At 46.1% G+C, this 17,619-nt stretch overlaps 1 protein-coding gene across 1 annotated transcript; it reads left to right on the top strand.

Moving 5' to 3' along the window:
• The first annotated feature begins 633 nt into the window (after positions 1-633).
• On the top strand, positions 634-5,810 carry LOC117435944 (ly6/PLAUR domain-containing protein 2-like). Its single transcript, XM_034060985.1, has 3 exons — positions 634-786; positions 3,850-3,969; positions 4,479-5,810. The coding sequence occupies exons 1-3, from the start codon at positions 735-737 to the stop codon at positions 4,688-4,690; spliced, it is 384 nt and encodes a 127-aa protein (XP_033916876.1). The 5' UTR covers positions 634-734; the 3' UTR covers positions 4,691-5,810.
• The last annotated feature ends 11,809 nt before the right edge of the window (positions 5,811-17,619 follow it).

The raw sequence follows: 17,619 nt of genomic DNA, 5'->3' as shown, positions 1-17,619 counted from the left end.
CTTTATAGAAGAAGGCACAGCACTCTGCTTTGCCAGCATGACCCAGGACCTGAAACAAAACACATCCAAATCCCATACTTGGAAGCACCATCTCCATGCTCACCTCCACGGGCCTTTAGTAACTCCCATGCTCAGCAGCTCAGCACCAGGACTCAGTTCTTAACTAACTCCATGGGAACCAGAAGTTGGGCTTGTTATTGCACTGGATTAGGGAAAAGAGACATGCTTTGGGCAAAAGCAGCCATGCCAGCCCATGAAACCATGGCACAGGCTTGGATGTTCCTGAGCCAACACACGTGGAAGCCCAAGCCTGCTGCCGCTTGCATCTCGACTGTTGTTGCCCAGTGCAACACGCATAACACAACCCAGCTCTTGGCTCATGGAGCCGGACTTGAAGGAACAAACATACCTTGTCACATTCCCCATCCAAGCCCTGGCATGGGGCCATGCCTTGCAGTGCAAGCTGTGTTTTTCCTTTTCCATGGGACCAGCCCCAGGATATAAACCTGAAGAAGAGATGATGTATGGTAGGAGTTTGCTCACTGCGGTGATGTCACCTCCTTGGGGAACTTGTTCCTCTACAAATCCCAATCCAGACTGGAGCTGAGCTATCCGCTGGTCACCCTAAGGGAATCCGCCCACAGGACCACAAGTAGCAGAGGGTGGGAAAAGATATAAAGCTCCCCTGGAGCTGCTCTTCTTTACTGTTCTCGCTGTACGGATCTGCTCTCAGCATGAAGACACTGCTGTTTGGGCTCCTGCTTGGCCTGGCGTACATGGAGTTGGGTAAGACAGCTACATCCCCAGTAATGCAGGGGCTCCCTTTGGAAATGCCTGGGAGGGGAGGGGAAAGGCATCAATGGTAACCCCCAGGTAGGAGAAATAACTCCTTTATGTATTTAAGAAGGTCAATGGAGAGGGTGAATGGGGAAAAGGGATATGTATTCCTGGTGGGGAGAGCTGTAATGCCTGACTGAGAGCAGTGCACATCATTTGGACACATAGGCGGTCACTTATCACCCAAACTTGCTAACACCGTACCCTGGGATGCAGGGGATCAACACGCTGCTTTATAAGACTAAGGTGTAAATGACTGGCACAGGGCACAGGGCAGAAAGAGCACGGGCAAGAACTTGAACCAACAGCCTCTACATAAGCTGCCAATCTGTCCCCTCAGGGACAGGATGAGATATGATCATCCTGAGCTCCTGCTATCCCTAAAACAACCCAGATGAGTATTGGAAGCACTGAAAAACAGAGGCTGAGACTTACAGATAATGGGTAAGGGTATGGGAAATAACTCCAAGGACATTGGAAATGTTCATTAAACCACCAGCTCCAAGGTTTTGACTTATTTCTAGACAGTAGGATATAGGTGGAGATTGGAAATTCCCCTAGGTGTGTTTGGGTTTGATCTCTGATGGGTCTGGATCTTGAACAAGCTGGCAGCAGGGACTGGTCATTGCTGTGTTCTTACTCCATCTGTTTGTGACCCACTGCAACTGCATCCTTGGGCTGGAACAGTCATACCTGGGGTGACACCAACCTAGTGGGTTTTAACCTATAGCTTAACCTATAGCTTTAACCTAGATCCTCAGACTGCTTTCATGGGCCCCTGGAATATCTCAAAGGAAACGTAGCCTAGGCAGGATTGAACACCACCATCCGGAGGCATGGCTTTATGGATATCACTCTGAGGGCTGCAAGTGGAAGAAGACTGAAAGACATACACCCTCCAAGTTATTATGCATGGAAGTGTGTTGAGTGTCTTCTTCAGGCTGCATTGCTTTTATTAGACCCCCTACCTTCATTCTTCTTTCCACTTGTGCTGGCTGAGCTATTGGTCAAACCCACATTTCAATACCTCCTGCTGGTGTTTTCCTACTTTTCAAGGTATTTTACATATTATGTGTCTTTTTCTCCTGGTTCTAACCCTTTCCTGGTTTTAATGGGATTGCTGAGGAACTAACAGAGCAGGTTTCAAAATGCCTTATGGAAACCGAGAGGCATCACCAGCCATTGCTTTAGAGTCGAGATGGATGCAGAAATGGCTTTCCTGGGATGATCTAATGTGAGGCAGCTGGTCTAGGCACAGCTCTTGCAGCTGAGGAATATGTCTGTGACCAGAAGGCATTGTTGGATAGTGATGAATGGTGAATTATTGGCCTCAGATCAAGACACAGCACTGTCTTCTATAGCCAGTTCTTCTGTTCTGGTCCTTGTGGGTTTGGGCCTTTCCACTGCAACCTTCCTACAAAACCAGTGTCCTCTGAATGCCCCATCCAGAGCCAGTGAAACTGTTTTCTACCTTAAACCTGGTTTTAACTGGAAGTAACTCCCCAAAGCCCATAGCACTGCCATGCTCATCCATGAAAATGGTGATTTTTGGGAACCAGCTCAACCCAAAAGTTGCAGATCAGTTTCTCAGATGCTTTAAGCATTGATCCATCCATATGGTGGCCAGTCCTACACGCTCACAAGCACCCACGTGCTTGTCAGGCTGAGAATGTGTTTTCTCTCTCAGTGGCCACTACATGTTAAAATACATATTACATAAATATATATGTTAAAATCTATGTTACATATATATATATAAATATATGTTGCATAAATATATGCAGCACTCTATGTTAAACATATAGTTCTATATATTTTTAAATATTCTATGTATATATTCTATATGTATAAAATAGCCTCTTATGGTCATTTGGAAGGGATCTATCGAGGTCCTCAGGTCGGATAAATAGGGATGTCTCCACTGCACCAGTTTACAAAGGATATGGTCACAAGAACACCATCACGGCTTAAAAAGTCTTTCCTGTGTCTACAAAGAGGACTAAGAAAGTCTTTGCATCCTGTAGGTTCTATTTCACAGGTGAATTTCCCAAAGGAGGCACTAAGATAAGTAGATGCCCTGAAAACTCTTTCCAAAGGCAAGTGTTCAAACGCCTGCCTTCAGAAATGCTTCTCCTTATCACAGAGTCCCAGAGGTTGCTTTCTAACAGCGAATGGTGCAGAATGGGAACAAGAAAGCATCGTCTCTCTGCCATTTTACCAATAGATGGCAGTGGACGCATTTGGATGGCTCTTTCTCTGCTGTGCTGGTTTCTACCAAGGATTCCAAATACCAAACCGGGCTGGTTTCTGTCATCAAGCCAGACCAGCACGACTCTAAACGATACGAACCATCTCTATTTGCTGGCTGTGGATGGACAGGGCTCATACCGAGGCATCTGAGCAACTGCTGTGATCAATGCTTGCATATGTAAAAACGTTCCTCTGTCAGCAGACAACCTGCAAGAGCTTTATAGCATCACCTCTTTTAAAGAGCAGCACTAGCTCCTGATGAAAGTGGGGTTTTTAGGCCACATGCAGCCCTTTGGATCGCTGAGACAGCTCTGAAATGGAAATTCTGCTCTTGGTTACTCAGTTCTGTAGAATTCCCTATAAACAAGCATAAAGAAGCTGTGCCTGTGGGTGAAGGGATGGGAGAACTGACAGTCTTTCAGTGCTGGTGATTGCTGCTCTCGACAGAAGGAGTTGTTTTGCTTTGTGTTACAGCATTGCTTAAAGAGGATGCAATAGATCCCTCTAAGTCCCTTCTTTTTGGGCTGCTGAACCCTCAAGGTAGTGATCATGCTCAACCCTTTCAACACCATCCTTGACCTTTGGTTCTGCAGTATGGCCATTCCCTTCTGACATATCTAAGCCTTGCCTTTGCCTCCAGATGTTAGTTTCAGAGACCAGGTCAAGGGGGGATGAAGCACTAGCCATCACATAGTCCCCACTATAGAGAGAAGCTGTAGACTTGTTGCACTCATCTCAGACCCATTCTGTTCCTCTCTGCAGCCCAGGCCTTACTATGTTACACGTGCGAGAAACCAACGGACATTGCTAAGTGCAAAACAGTCACCATCTGCCCCCCGAAATCCATTGTATGCACAACAACGTTGCACTCTGTAGACTCAGGTAAGATTCACTGCTTGCTGTGTGTGCTCGTGGGGAGAGATTATAGCATCCTGGTATGGTCTGGATGAAAAGGGAGCTTAAAGCTCATCCAGTTCCAACCCTACCATGGGCAGGGACACCTTCCACTAAAGCAGCTTGCTTCAAGCCCCATCCAACCTGGCCTTGAACACTGCCAGGGATGGGGCAGCCACAGCTTCTCTGGGCAACCTGTGCAGGAGCAACTCACCTGAACAAAACAGACAGGGACTCATGTCCCTTGTCGATGCTGGAATAAACTTGGAAGGAGCAGGAGGGAAAGTAGGAATCAACAGGGAGAAGTGGGGGACCTATTCCTACAGAGATGATTATGGGCACCTATGGATTAGGGTAGCTCAGTGCTTTATTTGCCTTTATTTATCTATAAACACCTTACTTTTAATTCCCCTCCATTGCACCAAGTCAGTGTTTTTCAATGTCTGCACCTTTCTTTACCATTTCTTTCTCTTTCTTATCCCATCTCCCTGTTCCAGGTTACCCCTTTTTTGGCAACATCACCGTGACCAGAAACTGTGAGGAGGAATGTGTCTCCTACAATGGGATAGGGGCGAACAAACCCAAGTCATGCTGTTACACTGACCTCTGCACTGACGACAACAGGAGCAGCAATGGAGTGGGACGCAGCTCTGCAGCACTGGGGCTGATAGCCATGGTTCTTGGTACAGTCTTCCAGTGCACTCTGTAATGCCACAAGTACCCATGCTCCAGTCAAAACACTCTCTCTCTGCCAAGTTGAACTCTTAGATGCCTTGGGAATAACCTTCCTGTGGCTTCACCCATAGGAATAACCTTTGCTGATGTGTGGCTTCATTCATCTTCAGTACTGTGAATTCAAGTGGGTTCAAGCCAAGAGCTTGAGGACCTGGACCTAAACCCCTCAGATCTTCAGTTTCCAGCTGCTGAGCAGAATTTCCTCATCTTTAGCTGCTTCTGTTCCTCAGGACCCACATCTCCCTCTACATAATTCCTAAGTACGGAGTGTTAGTGGATGAAGAGATGCAGCTCTGCATAGCAGGATGGACTGGGCAATGCCATTAAGACTGGTGTATTGGCATCATCCTCACCAGGAGCAGGGGCTATATGCAACTGGAAGTGGACATAGCTTTTTTCCTAGGTCTCCTCAAGCTTCCACACTACCTGTGCCTATGTACCTCTATTAAATCCCTGTGCACAGTCCTCAAAACCCCCTGAAATCTTCCACCAGGAGCTTGGCTTATTTTCTTCCCATTTTTGGTGCCACCTCCTGAGTCAGAGCAGCAGATGGATATTAGTCCCTACTTTACTACCTGCTAAGCAGAGTGTGGCTTCCAATTGCAAAGAGCTGGCTCTCAATTCTGTCTAGAATAAGCTATGGAATGAGTTCAGAAGGGCTCAGCCTCCATGTATTGAGATGGGTGTATTTCTAGAAAGCCAAACCCCTCAGCATTCCTTCGCCTGAGCTCAGGTTGCAATCAGAGCTCCTGGATTCCTCATCCCAAATGTTTTACAGATCATTTCAAGCAACTTCTTCTGTTACTCTGCTCCCTTCGCCATCCCTCCACAAGCAGGGACAGTAGGAAAGGAAAGGCAATGGTTGTCCCAGACCCTCAACTCTGGAAAAAGCAAACAGCTTTATTCCCAGTGGTTAACAGAGTGATTGGGTCCCAGTCTGGATTTGCTTTGTTCTCCCTTGGAGCCATTGTAAGATTGATTTTGATGCCGTCTCTGCTGTAAAACCAGGTAGAGTGGAAGCAGATACAAAGGAGCCCAACTTGTAGCCCTCTCCAGTGGGGAAGAGCCAGGGAATTTGCCATTTGATCTGTTCCTATTGCATCCAGTGGAGCAGAAGCAACAGCAGAGTGGAGCATGGGCACATCCCATGCGCCATCCTTGTGTGTTCATGCCATTCGTGCAACTTCCTCTGTAGCCAACCTACTTTTATTCCATTTTCCACTCTGTTTCCATGAGACACCAGCCAGGAAACCAAAAGAATAAGCAGGATGGGATCTATGTCTTCATTGCAGAGAGGCAATTGTTTTTCCAAGGCCTGTCTCAGCACTATTTGCAAGATAGCTTTGACAAGGTGTTGCATTCCTTATCAAAGGGCCCTCTGCAAGCCTGTTGTCAGGAGAATGATGAGCCCATTTTGTTCTGGAGGTGAAACACTCCCTGCTTCACTAAACAAGGGACAGCATCCCTGAAAACCCCTTGCAATGCTGAGGTTTATGAGGGGAAAATGCCATTGACAGCGTAATGATTGGATCTCCAATGCTGATATTACACCCACGCTCGCAGGCACAGAGCATCAGCTTCTGCTTCCTGCTTGTCTGTTCTGTTTCCCTGCTTCCAAAACGCCTTGTGTTTGGCCAGAATTAAGCCACCATCACTGCCATCCTTAGGTTGGAAAGGACTTTAAGATCATCTAGTTCCAAATCAGAGTCCTTTATCTATTCTGAGTTCAGGCTCTGGAGTAAGTCCCCAGTGGCTTTTCCATGCTGGCTGCTAAGGTGAGCTGAAATTCCTGCATCTATTGCCCATGCAGATGGGGCAGGGTCTGGATACAGAGGGATGTGGAGGGTGAGGTTTCCTTCTGGATGAGAATCTAGCAAATAAAGTTGGATCCTCTGGTTTTTCAGGCTGCAGCATCTTTCTTGCGTGCTCAGCATTCACCCAGGGAGGGAGCATGGGAGGGAGGGCAGGTCTCTGGTTGGTTATACAGCACTATAAGCAGCACAATATGACACTGGTTATGATACAGACTGCCCTGTGCCAGAGAGGGGAAAAGCTGCAGAAAGGGGCAAGCAGTGGAATACAAAAATACTCCTTGGAAGAGGCAGATTTAAGGCTATTTCTGCTGGGAGAGAAGGGGGAGAAGGGTGGCAGGAACATAAAGCACTGTCCAGTGGCTACAGGAGGTTCATGTGGGATGTACACAGGGAGAAGTGGGGCTTTCGCAGTGCAGCTTCTCTTGCAGCAGGCAAAGTTAAAGCAATTGATCTCATCACTGCAAGGCAAGCAGACAGCCAGGAGCATGCATTCAGGGTCTGCTGTGAGCTGCAAAGACACTGTGGTGGGGGACCACTGCCTTTCTTGTGTCCCTGGTGCTTGCTGTGAGCATCCTGCATCACACTGCATCACACTGCAGGTCTCCTTGCCTGTTACTGTGTCTCCATTGCCAGAGCAGCAAGTTTCTACTGTAGCCAAAACAGAGTCTAAGGCAGGCTTTAGCTTCAAAGCACTTGCAATATGTTCCTAGATTAGGAGAGGTGAAAAGACCTTCACACACCGTGCCAGGGGTACAAAATGTCTTTCTATATTAATATTCATCTATTCACAGGGTATTAAGCCATAAGCCACAGTCATCACTAGGAGCCTTTGCAAAGGTTGGTTTGCTGCTGCTTTGGCTATTGCTTATACTTATTCTTGCTCTTTGGTCCCTAAGAGTTAAGCCCAGCAAGCACTATTGCTCCAGCAAATACAGGACACTGCCAGGGGATTCAAAGGAATTGTCAGACTCTTGCATCACTGGGTCGAGTGGACACACAGAGGGACAAGTTTAAATATAGGCTGAATAAAATAGAACAAAGATGTGTCTCCAAAGGGCAATAAAAAACCTTGAAGCCTCTTGGCCTTGCAAGATGAGGCTTCACAGCAGGCAACATCCGGTGCTGCTGTTGCTGTGTTGAAGGATTTTCCCTGCCCCTCTGGTTTGCTTTTCCCAGTATTCATTCTATTCACATTCAGAGATATTATCTTTAGACATAAAGGCAATCCTCAGTGCCTTATGCTTTATCTGTCTTTTCCATCACCTTGCAGCCCTTCCACAAGTGCAGGACAGCCTTACAGATGGGCAGCCCTACAGATGTGCAGCCCTGATCTGCATCACCTGTATTCAGCTGCAAACCTGCAAATGCTTTTGTTCATCTAGAACTTAAAGAGGCTAAACTTGGACTTGGCAGTCGTGGAGTAATGGTTTGACTTGATGATCCTAAAGGTCTTTTCCAACCTATTTGATTCTATGGTTCTATGATTCCAGGGATGTGTTTGCAGACCCATATTGGTGAGGATATTCAAACCAGTACACCCTCTTGAGTCCCACCTCCAGTCATACCAGTATGATATATCTAAATTGCATGGGTTTTCCTCATGGGTTCCATGAGAATTGAAGGTGGAGTGGACATTCTAATAGATAGTTCCTCCTCTGGAGACACTGTACACACCCAGACTTGGCTTGGGCTGGATCGATCCTGATGCTTTGACTTGGGCAAGATCCCCACAAATGCATCGCTGTCGGAGAACAAAGCTACACAAACAGCATCATTAATACTTAGAAAACTGGAGTTTCCAGAAAGAATCATTTGCAGTTGCTTTCCACAGCAGGACACTGGCCACAGCATGTGTAGTTATGAGGCCCCATCCCTGGCAGTGTTCAAGGCCAGGCTGAATGGGGCTTGGAGCAAGCTGCTCTAGTGGAAGGTGTCCTTGCCCATGACAGGGGATTGGAACTGGTTCCTTCCAACACAAACTATTCTATGAGTGGTGGTAGTTATGTCAGCATGACTTGATTGCAGGCTGGCTCAGATTGCAAGGTGTAAAACACTAGAAGCTGTTTTACTACTTGATCTATTTCAAGTCTTATATATTAGAATCATAGAATCAATCAGGCTGGAAAAGACCTTTAAGATCATCAAGTCCAACCATTACCCAAGCACTGCCAAGTCCACCACTAAACCACATTATGTCTTCTTTTGGAAGGAGAGGGGGCATAAAATCGTTCAGTCCTCTTGGGAGATGAATTGAACCAGATTGGATATGATAGTAAAAGAGACAAGACAAGGGCAGAAACTATTGCAAGACTCCAAGAGAAGTAAAATGAATAGGGTATTTTTGCAGCCCAGACACTCAATGCAAAACGGAGCTCTGATGTAATCAAATACAGAAAGAACTTGTAGTTCTGGCTAAAAATACCTATCCAGATTATAAATATACATTAGGGTGTAACTGCAAGGCTTGTGGAGATATCTGCCACTGTCTTATATTTACAGGGAGGGATTTAAATGTTTAATGCTGCACATTCAAAAGGAAGTCACTTCATCTGAAGTAGTTATTAATTATAGAACGCGCTTGGCAAGGCTGAGGTGCAGCAGGAGTGAAATCATTTTCTATCTCACTCCCAAATTATTCCTTATCTAAAACCTATCATGTGCACCTTTTTATTCCCTCCTTCTTAAAATAGGTCTATTTTTCCATTTTAGGCCCTGGGGGAGTTGGAATGGCTGCTTCTGACATGCTGGAACATCCTCTCTTGGGTAACTCCATTGCTCTCCTACACAACTCTCTAATCCATGGGAACAAAAATCCAAAGTCTCTTTATTCACCATGGCCCCAGGCCTAAAAACAAGGGAAAGCCCCTAAAATGGGGTTAAAGGAAACTTTAGTGCCTGAAGTGATATGTTGATGGTCATGGAGGCAAGAACAGCATCATGGTTGCTATCTCAATTTACCAAAGTCATTTAGGGTCACTTGAACACAAGAGGGGTGCTCAAAGTAAAAGGATGGGGCAGATGGCTTGTGTGTGCATTAAGTGCCTTCATCACCTTTCCCTGGGGCTCCATCTACACTTTGCCATTAGGTTTTGAAAGCACAAGGTGTGTTAATTAATCTTTCCGTGCTCTATCTGAGGCTGGTCTGGATCCTGATCCCTTTTCTCCAGCTAACCCCTATTAAACAGATGGGAATTGTCACACATCAGTAGCCCCAGGCATGGTTCTGCAGTGCATCTTTAGTACTGACTGAGCTTTAAGTTTCTGAAGGCACTTAGACTGTGCCTTGAGGTGAACCAATTCTGCACTAGTCCCTTGTAGGCATATTACTGAAATCCACAGATCCACAATGATCAAGGCAACCAAAAGCTATAGCATATGAAATCCATGGTCACAGTCCCAAAAATCTAACCCACTCATCCAAACAAAAGCACCCTTTGGGCCAGCAGGGCTCTGAATACAATGGGTGAATATGTTTTTCATGTCTTTAGGCCATTCCTCCCCATTGCAAGGACAGTTTGATGTGCTCTCAGTCACATCATCAGTGCACACTGCTACTGAAGCATGTATTAACATGTATTAACAAACAGCCTTGCTCCAAACTCACCACTGTTTGAAGCAGTAAAGTTCAATCCATTCTTGCTCACAGCTCTGTTAGGGACTGTCATGAGCATCCCTCCATCTCCTTACAACAGAAACCACTTTTGCCCAATAATATGGGAATCTGGTACAAAAGGCTGCCTGGAAAAGCAGATTGAGTGATGTCAAGGTGCTTGTGTTGATGCATTTCATAGAACTATAGAATGCTTTGGGTTGGAAAGGATCTTCAAACATGATCTTGTCCAACTCCCCTGCAATAAGCAGGGACATCTTCAACTTGATTTGTTTCTGCTGTACCTTTGGACATGCAAGGAGCAAGGTGAGGAGCACCCCAATGCCTGGGAGAGGTTTTGCACTTTCTCTGAGCCCTGTTGCTATGCACACACCTTTGCTGCTCGGCTGCTTGCCCAGACGAGGCATAAACATAGGCTGAAGCACAACATTCTCCACTTGCCTATGTGAAAGCCTGGGGGTGGGTGGAACTTTGCCAGTCGAAACTCTCCCCCTAGGCAGTGGCAGGTTTTCAGAGGGTGGTTGTGAAGGAATAGCAGTGATAGAATCATAGAATTATAGAAGGGTTTGGGTTGGAAAGGACCTTAGTATCAGCCAGTTCCAATCCCCCTGCCATGGGCAGGGACACCTCACACTAAACCATGTCACCCAAGGCTCTGTCCAGCCTGGCCTTGAACACTGCCAGGGATGGAGCATTCACCACTTCTCTGGGCACCCTGTGCCAGTGCCTCAGCACCCTCACAGTAAAGAACTTCTTCCTTATGTCCAATCTAAACTTCCCCTGTTTCATTCTGAACCCATCACCCCTTGTCCTATCACTGCAGTCCCTGATGAAGAGTCCCTCTCCAGCATCCTTGTAGCCCCCTTCACACACTGGAAGCTGCTCTGAGGTCTCCACGCAGCTTCTCTTCTCCAGGCTAAACAGCCCCAATGTTCTCAGCCTGGCTCCATACAGGAGCTGCTCCAGCCCCTGTTCATCCTCATGGCCTCCTCTGGACTTGCTCCAACAGCTCCATGTCCTTCTTATGCTGAGGACATCAGTACTGCACACAGTGCTGCAAGTGGGGTTAAGATGAAAGATGCAAGTGGAGTCAAGGTGAAAGGAGCACCAGCCCACAGCAGGCAGTGGAGTCTGGGTTACTGGTGGCACCAGGACACCTCATTAACAATTAGCTCTTCACTACAGATCCTCTGAAGCCTTAAAAAGGGCTGAGCTGTCTTCAGTCCCAGTGAAGGCTTCAGTAAAGTCTCTTCCATCTGTATATCTCTTTTCCTGAAACCCAAAGGGACTTCACGAACTCTTGCCATGCAACCAATTTAAACCAACCAATATGTTGTTTACCTGCGTATGCACCAACCCACGATCAGATGAGCTGTGTCCTTACAAAACTGGGCTAAAAACAAGCCTGAAGTTGTTTTCCATCTTTCCTGGCTGCTGCCAATCTCCGGGCTCTGGGGAGAGACGACACAGGGGAAGACGTGTTTTTAGTGTGAAGGCAGCTGTCAGTGTATTTGGGGATGGCATCCAGATCTGAAATAGAAACAAACACCCAGGAGATGGTGATAGACTCTGACGCACTTACAGAGGAGGAGGAAAGCTGTTCTGGTGAGGAGAGGAGAGTTAATAGCAAGACATCTGATTTCAGCCCCAGAAAATAAGGGGTTTTAAACTATCAGCCACCAGCCATGGCCAGCTTGGGAAACAGGTCTAGCTTATCTTTGTCTTTGGAGAATGCAAAAAGGAGATTATTGGGGTTTTACCTGCTGGTGTCCTTAGATCATGATAGCACTTTCTACAAGCTTAATTTGTGCTGTGCCAGCTCTATGCCACGGTCTGGTTGTGGTTCTGCATGCATACCAAGCAACTCTAGGTGCCTTAGGGGGCTTTTACTGCTAGCCTCAATGAGACAAGCAAAAGATCTCCTCAGCTTGTAAGTCTCAACCTTTATCTTTACTTCTTCTTATCACTGCTTTAAAGAGAAAACACTGTCAGAATTACAGCATTTGCTTTTGAAAGATCAGGTCTCCAAGTACATTGGTTTTCATTATTTGTGACCCTGTCAGCTTCAAGCCATGATTACCCTGGGTGTGATCCAAGCTATGTGCAAGATCTCATCAGCTAGAAGGTCATCACAACAAGGCTCCTTAGAGGATCTGTTGTTACAGTGGTCTCCTGGGGCATGGTTGGGTTGGAGAAAAGAGCTGAGAAGTGTTTTATTTAGGCACTCTGTGAGCTACATTACACCTCTATGAAGGCAGTTCATGAATCCTTATTCAATGGGAAACCACAGATGAGAGTCTGTCATTGATGGACTTTGCTCATAAGAAAGAAGCAACAGTACACATTAGGGATATAAAACACTGAGTAAATGTGACAATGGTTTAACAAGATTTGATGGCAAGGTATAGTTGAGTATTATTGCATAGAGGACGGGGTTAGACAAAACTGTCAGGGACACCCTCCCATTGAGTCGTGATGTTCAGAAAGGATCCCCTTGTGTTCTAAACTCCTCAGAGAGCGCCCTAGGTGTGCCTAGATCCACACTTAGGCCCACACTTGGTCAACGATTTGTGTCTGAAGGATAAACCTGTCTAACAGGGTTCTCAGAGAAGCTGTGGCTGCCCCATCCCTGGCAGTGTTCAAGGCCAGGTTGGACACAGGGGCTTGGAGCAAGCTGCTCTAGTGGAAAGTGTCCCTGTCCATGGCAGGGGCTTGGAACTGGAGGAACTTTAAAGTCCCTTCCAAACCATTCTATGAGTCCATAAAAGAGGTTTTATAACTTGGAAAGGAGGAGCAAGGAGTGGAGAAGGCAGCATCTCTGCTTACTTCAGATTTGTTTTATCACGTATCAAACCTTTATATACAGCATAATTATAAGTAATAAACATACTGAAGTTAGAGACAGCAAAATGACACTTAGGTGAAGCAGAAGATTAAACATTCCTGTTGCTATTGGTTACCATCCAAGAATTTTCTCACCATCCTTTTTCGCTCTTTCCAAGATACGTTGTATGTCTTCAGTATCATGATGAAAGGTGATTAAAGTCTTGTTTCCACTGTTTTGGATATGTTCTAGGAGTTACATGGGTCATTGTGTTGTAGTAGTTTCCTCTCCATTTTTTGTTCTGATGGGAGTAGGCAGTAAGTCTTGACTCAATTATAATTATATTCTAACAACTGATAAGATGTAAAAGCTGAGTAATTAAAGTTGTATCCCAAACCTTTAGTAAAGTTACAAATGCAGATATTTGAGTGATTGCTTTTACCTATGGTAGATTTATCTACAAACATAAAACCAGAAACATTTCTCATACAAACACATCCTTTTCCAATGTATATACACACCAGTATATTTTCAGGGGTGTCATCAGGATGTATTTCAAAATGACAACTCATTCAGTGTCAAGACAAATGTCTTGAGCTTTAATGATGCTACTCTTACAAATAAATCCTTGTTCCTGTACAACGCGTATTAGCATCAATAGCTCATCATTTGTTTTCATTCTGTTGGGCCTCTCTATGTCCTAACGGATACAGCACAGCTCTATTGTGGTTTAAACCTACCACAATAGTTGCATATATGGTATAAACCAAAGCATAACATATGGTTAAGACAAAAGCTGTGGCCTTATTGTTGATGGGGTCATAAGTGAAATGGACTAAATACAACAAAGAGAGTCTCATTGGAGTCCTCTTGTGCCAGTTATCTTGAATGAGGCAGAGAAAGCAAGTGCTTTTCATCAAATGGGAAAGGGGAATGAGCAGGCACTCCTGTCACCTACCCAGAGCACACATGTGAGAACCTGCCCTCCATTGGCAGCACAAGGATGCATACAAAGGGATGAGCTTCAGCTTTTAGGGCCCCTTGTAAAAACCTTCTAAAAGGCCTTAGAAAATCGTTGGCAAACCTGTGGCATTTCTTTCACATGTAATAAAATGCAGCTGTTGACAGGCTGTTGCTTCAACCAGCCAGGAAATCTGTGGGAAAATAATACCAAGTGTGTGCAGTCCAGCACTGACTTTACATCAGGTGGCAACCGTTTGGTCGCACAAGCGCATCTAACCCCTATAGAGAATGATGAATCACTTGGTAAATAGTGGCAAAGCAGAAATGGATCTTCATGCATTGAAGTCTCTTTATGTTTTGTCTGGAAATGTCTCTTTGGTAGCAGAGTAGAGTATTTGGGGGAAAGGAAAGGGAAAGGAGGAGGGGAAAGGGGAAAACAGAAGGGGAAAGGGGAAGAAGGGGAAAACAGAAAGGGAAGTATAAGGGGAAAAGGGAAGGAGAATGAGAAAGCAGAAGGAGAAGGGGAAAAAAAGAAGAGGAAAGCAGAAGGAGAAGGGGAAAGGGAAAGGAGAAGGGGAAAGGGAAAGAGAAAGGAGAAGGGGAAAGGGAAAGGAGAAGGAGAAATGGGAAGGAGAAGGGGGAGAGAAAGATGAAGATGAAGATAGAAGAGAAGAGAAGAGAAGAGAAGAGAAGAGAAGAGAAGAGAAGAGAAGAGAAGAGAAGAGAAGAGAGGAGAAGCAGTCTAAGCTGAGGTGTTCAGCTCCTCTTTCATGTTCTCAAGTTTTTTTATTCAGACTGTCTTTTCTCCCTGGCCCTATGGGTGTTTCCATGGAACTCACTAACCTGTAGAGCTCAGCCATCCTCCACCCCACCATCAGCCTGCTGGCTCCCCTATCCTGCAGTGCTCAGGGGAGGACAAGGATGCTCTCTTCAATCTGAGAAGTCATAGAGACCTGAGCCAGGCTGGTGGGATCCATGCTACAGAGGATACACCCATCTCCCAACCTCTGAACCATGGTCCCAGTGGTGTTTGGGCTTGGAGCTATGATGGGGTGGCTGTGTGGTTTGGAAAGCCCAGGCCAGCAGGAGCACATATATATGGGACTCTATGTGTGGGTAGATAGATGTGCCTGTGTATTTGTCTCTCCCTAGTTGCTCAATAACCTCACCTGTTTACATTGGCATGTTCTTGACACCCCTGGAGGTCAAGGAAGAGATAATGGGGTTTATGGCATCCTGTAAGCATGCAGATCCTGAAACAACATGTGACAACATGATTGTTTTATTGAGGAGGATTAAGTGCATCTAAGTTTAATGAGGCCTTTAGGAGTCAGTACTCGGGCACCAGCTAGCTGTCAAGCACTACATACATTCAAGTCCCTAGAAGTTTGCTGCTGATTGTCTCCAAGATCCTCAGGATCCTCATGCTCTGATTCTGGGGAGGAGTGACATTGTCACCCTATACCAGCCCCAGCAGTCAGGTAGAAAGATGTCAGGAAATGCCTCTGCCATGTACTAGATGCACGCAGTCCGCAGGGGCTGGCTATGTCACATAGAATAATGGAATAGTTTGGGTTGGAAGAGACCTTAAATCTCAATCAGTTCCAACCCCTGCCATGGGCAGGGACCCCTTCCACTGGAGCAGGGTTCTCCAAGCCCCTGTGTCCAACCTGGCCTTCAACACTGCCAGGGATGGGGCAGCCACAGCTTCTCTGGGCACCCTGTGCCAGCGCCTCAGCACCCTCACAGGGAAGAGCTTCTGCCTAAGAGCTCATCTCAGTCTCCCCTCGGGCAGGTTCAAACCATTCCCCTTGGCCTGTCCCTACAGGCCCTTGTCCCAAGCCCCTCTCCAGGTTTCCTGCAGCCCCTTTAGGCACTGGAGCTGCTCTCAGGTCTCCCCTTCAGGAGCCTTCTCTTGTCCAGGCTGCCCCAGCCCAGCTCTCTCAGCCTGGCTCCAGCCCTCGCAGCATCTCCGTAGCCTCCACTGGCCTCACTCCAGCAGTGGGTGGCAGCAGACTGCTGTATGGGTGGCACTAACCCCCTCTGCAGCCCAGGCAGGTCCAGCACAGAGAGGGATCATCTATATCCTGAGCAAGGGAGAAGGCATGGAGCTAAAGTTCTTCTGTTTCTCATTTCATAGCATTACTTCTCTCCTTGAAACTCAGTATCTGCCAAGTTCTGGGACAAATCTTGTTATAAGTGTAGGTCTGGGAAGATGCAGCAGAGTTAGCCCCACTGAAGTAAACAGCTTTTAAAGCAAACCAGGTCTATACTGAGCTCTTGAAATGCAGCTCTGTTATTTCCAATGTTTTCTTTAATTCCTTGCAAGGTTTTATTCCACTCTATTTTCGGTACCGAGATGTAGGTTTCCATTATAAATAGCTGCATATTCTACTTCAGTCTGATAACTAGGACAAAGATGCGCTGGGCATCCACACTTTGATTCTGGGGGATGAAGACTGCAGCATTTCCTGCCAAGATTCAGGTTTTCCATGAGACCTTTCTTTCAGGAAAAGTAACACCTTTGCATCTGGAAAGCGTCCTGTACTCCTGGGCTATAAATCAAATGGGAGCACTGGGAAGGATTCCTTGCCAAGCCAACAAATCCTAGAAACAAGGCTTTGAAGCTCTATAGCAACTTTCCCTCTGAGGAGCTCAGAGACTGAATTTAGACACAAAAACTTCAGCATCAAAGCTGGGTGATAAATATTCTCATTTCATAGTCAGAGAAGCTGTGAGAAGCCTGTGCATCCTCGTATGAGACACTGAAACAAAGCCCTTTGCAAAAGAGAAGAAATAGGCTCTGTGTGGTTTGTGAACAGTTTTAAATGACTGATTACTCCAGAGGAAATCAGAAGCAGGTTGCAACCATGTCCCAGTGAACAGAAACAGTCCTGTTTGCAAGAAATAGTGTTAGAATTAGGGGGAACTGATTGTGCAGGGCAACTGTGAAGGATGGCTCAGCTCCCACCCTCATCCTAATGTAGACTGGGGAAAGTCTCTCAACCTGTATAATATACATGGGCTTTGGCTCAGGACTTCAATCTACACGTTTCCAAGCTGTTGGTACAAATAGCACTACTTTGTGCAGCTGCATCTGGGAAGGGAAGCACTAGATCTGTTCTCTCATGGGGTCTGCTGGTGTGTGAAATAACAGCATCCAGTGAAGAGCAGCTGGATTGGCTCCCAAACCAGCCCTGCTTTGCCCAGGGGTTTGGACCACAGGCTCCAGAGCTCCCTTCCAACATCATTTGTATTATAATTCCCAATCTGGATCCATACCCAGGAGAAACTCCTTCTTTACTGCTTTACCCTCAACGCGCCTTTCATTTCACACCAGTTGCTGTCACTAGGTTTGTCAATTGAGACCCTATAGTCTCAATTCTCCCTCTTCAGAGGACTGCAGAGCAGTAGCTGTGCTGCACCCAAGTCAAGTCCTTGGCAGTTTGTTTGCAAAGGGGAAGGTGAAGCTGCCATAAGAAGCACAGATTTGCATCGACTAATGATACAGCCTTACCCTTCAGGGCATGAGTCATATTTACACAGCCATTAAGGGGAAGATGATAATCTCGTTATATAACCCTGGGTATTCTTCTGTGGTTGAAATAAATCATCTAGATTTGGTTTAAAAATAACCTTTCAAAAGAGTTTCCTGGGTTTTACAAGTGTACATAACTGCTTCCCTGGCTTAC

The sequence above is a fragment of the Melopsittacus undulatus genome, chromosome 1 (genome assembly GCF_012275295.1).
Source record: "Melopsittacus undulatus isolate bMelUnd1 chromosome 1, bMelUnd1.mat.Z, whole genome shotgun sequence".
NCBI lineage: Eukaryota > Metazoa > Chordata > Aves > Psittaciformes > Psittaculidae > Melopsittacus > Melopsittacus undulatus.
The sequence above is the reverse complement of the archived record's forward strand: the minus strand, read 5'-3'. Positions and strand labels throughout refer to the sequence as shown.

Bases quoted from the DNA above. Each gene is read 5' to 3' on its own strand.
- LOC117435944 (XM_034060985.1), top strand. From the start codon at position 735: ATGAAGACACTGCTGTTTGGGCTCCTGCTTGGCCTGGCGTACATGGAG. The intron at 787-3,849 runs GTAAGACAGCTA...TCCTCTCTGCAG, and splicing joins CCTGGCGTACATGGAGTTGG to CCCAGGCCTTACTATGTTAC. The intron at 3,970-4,478 runs GTAAGATTCACT...TCCCTGTTCCAG, and splicing joins GTTGCACTCTGTAGACTCAG to GTTACCCCTTTTTTGGCAAC.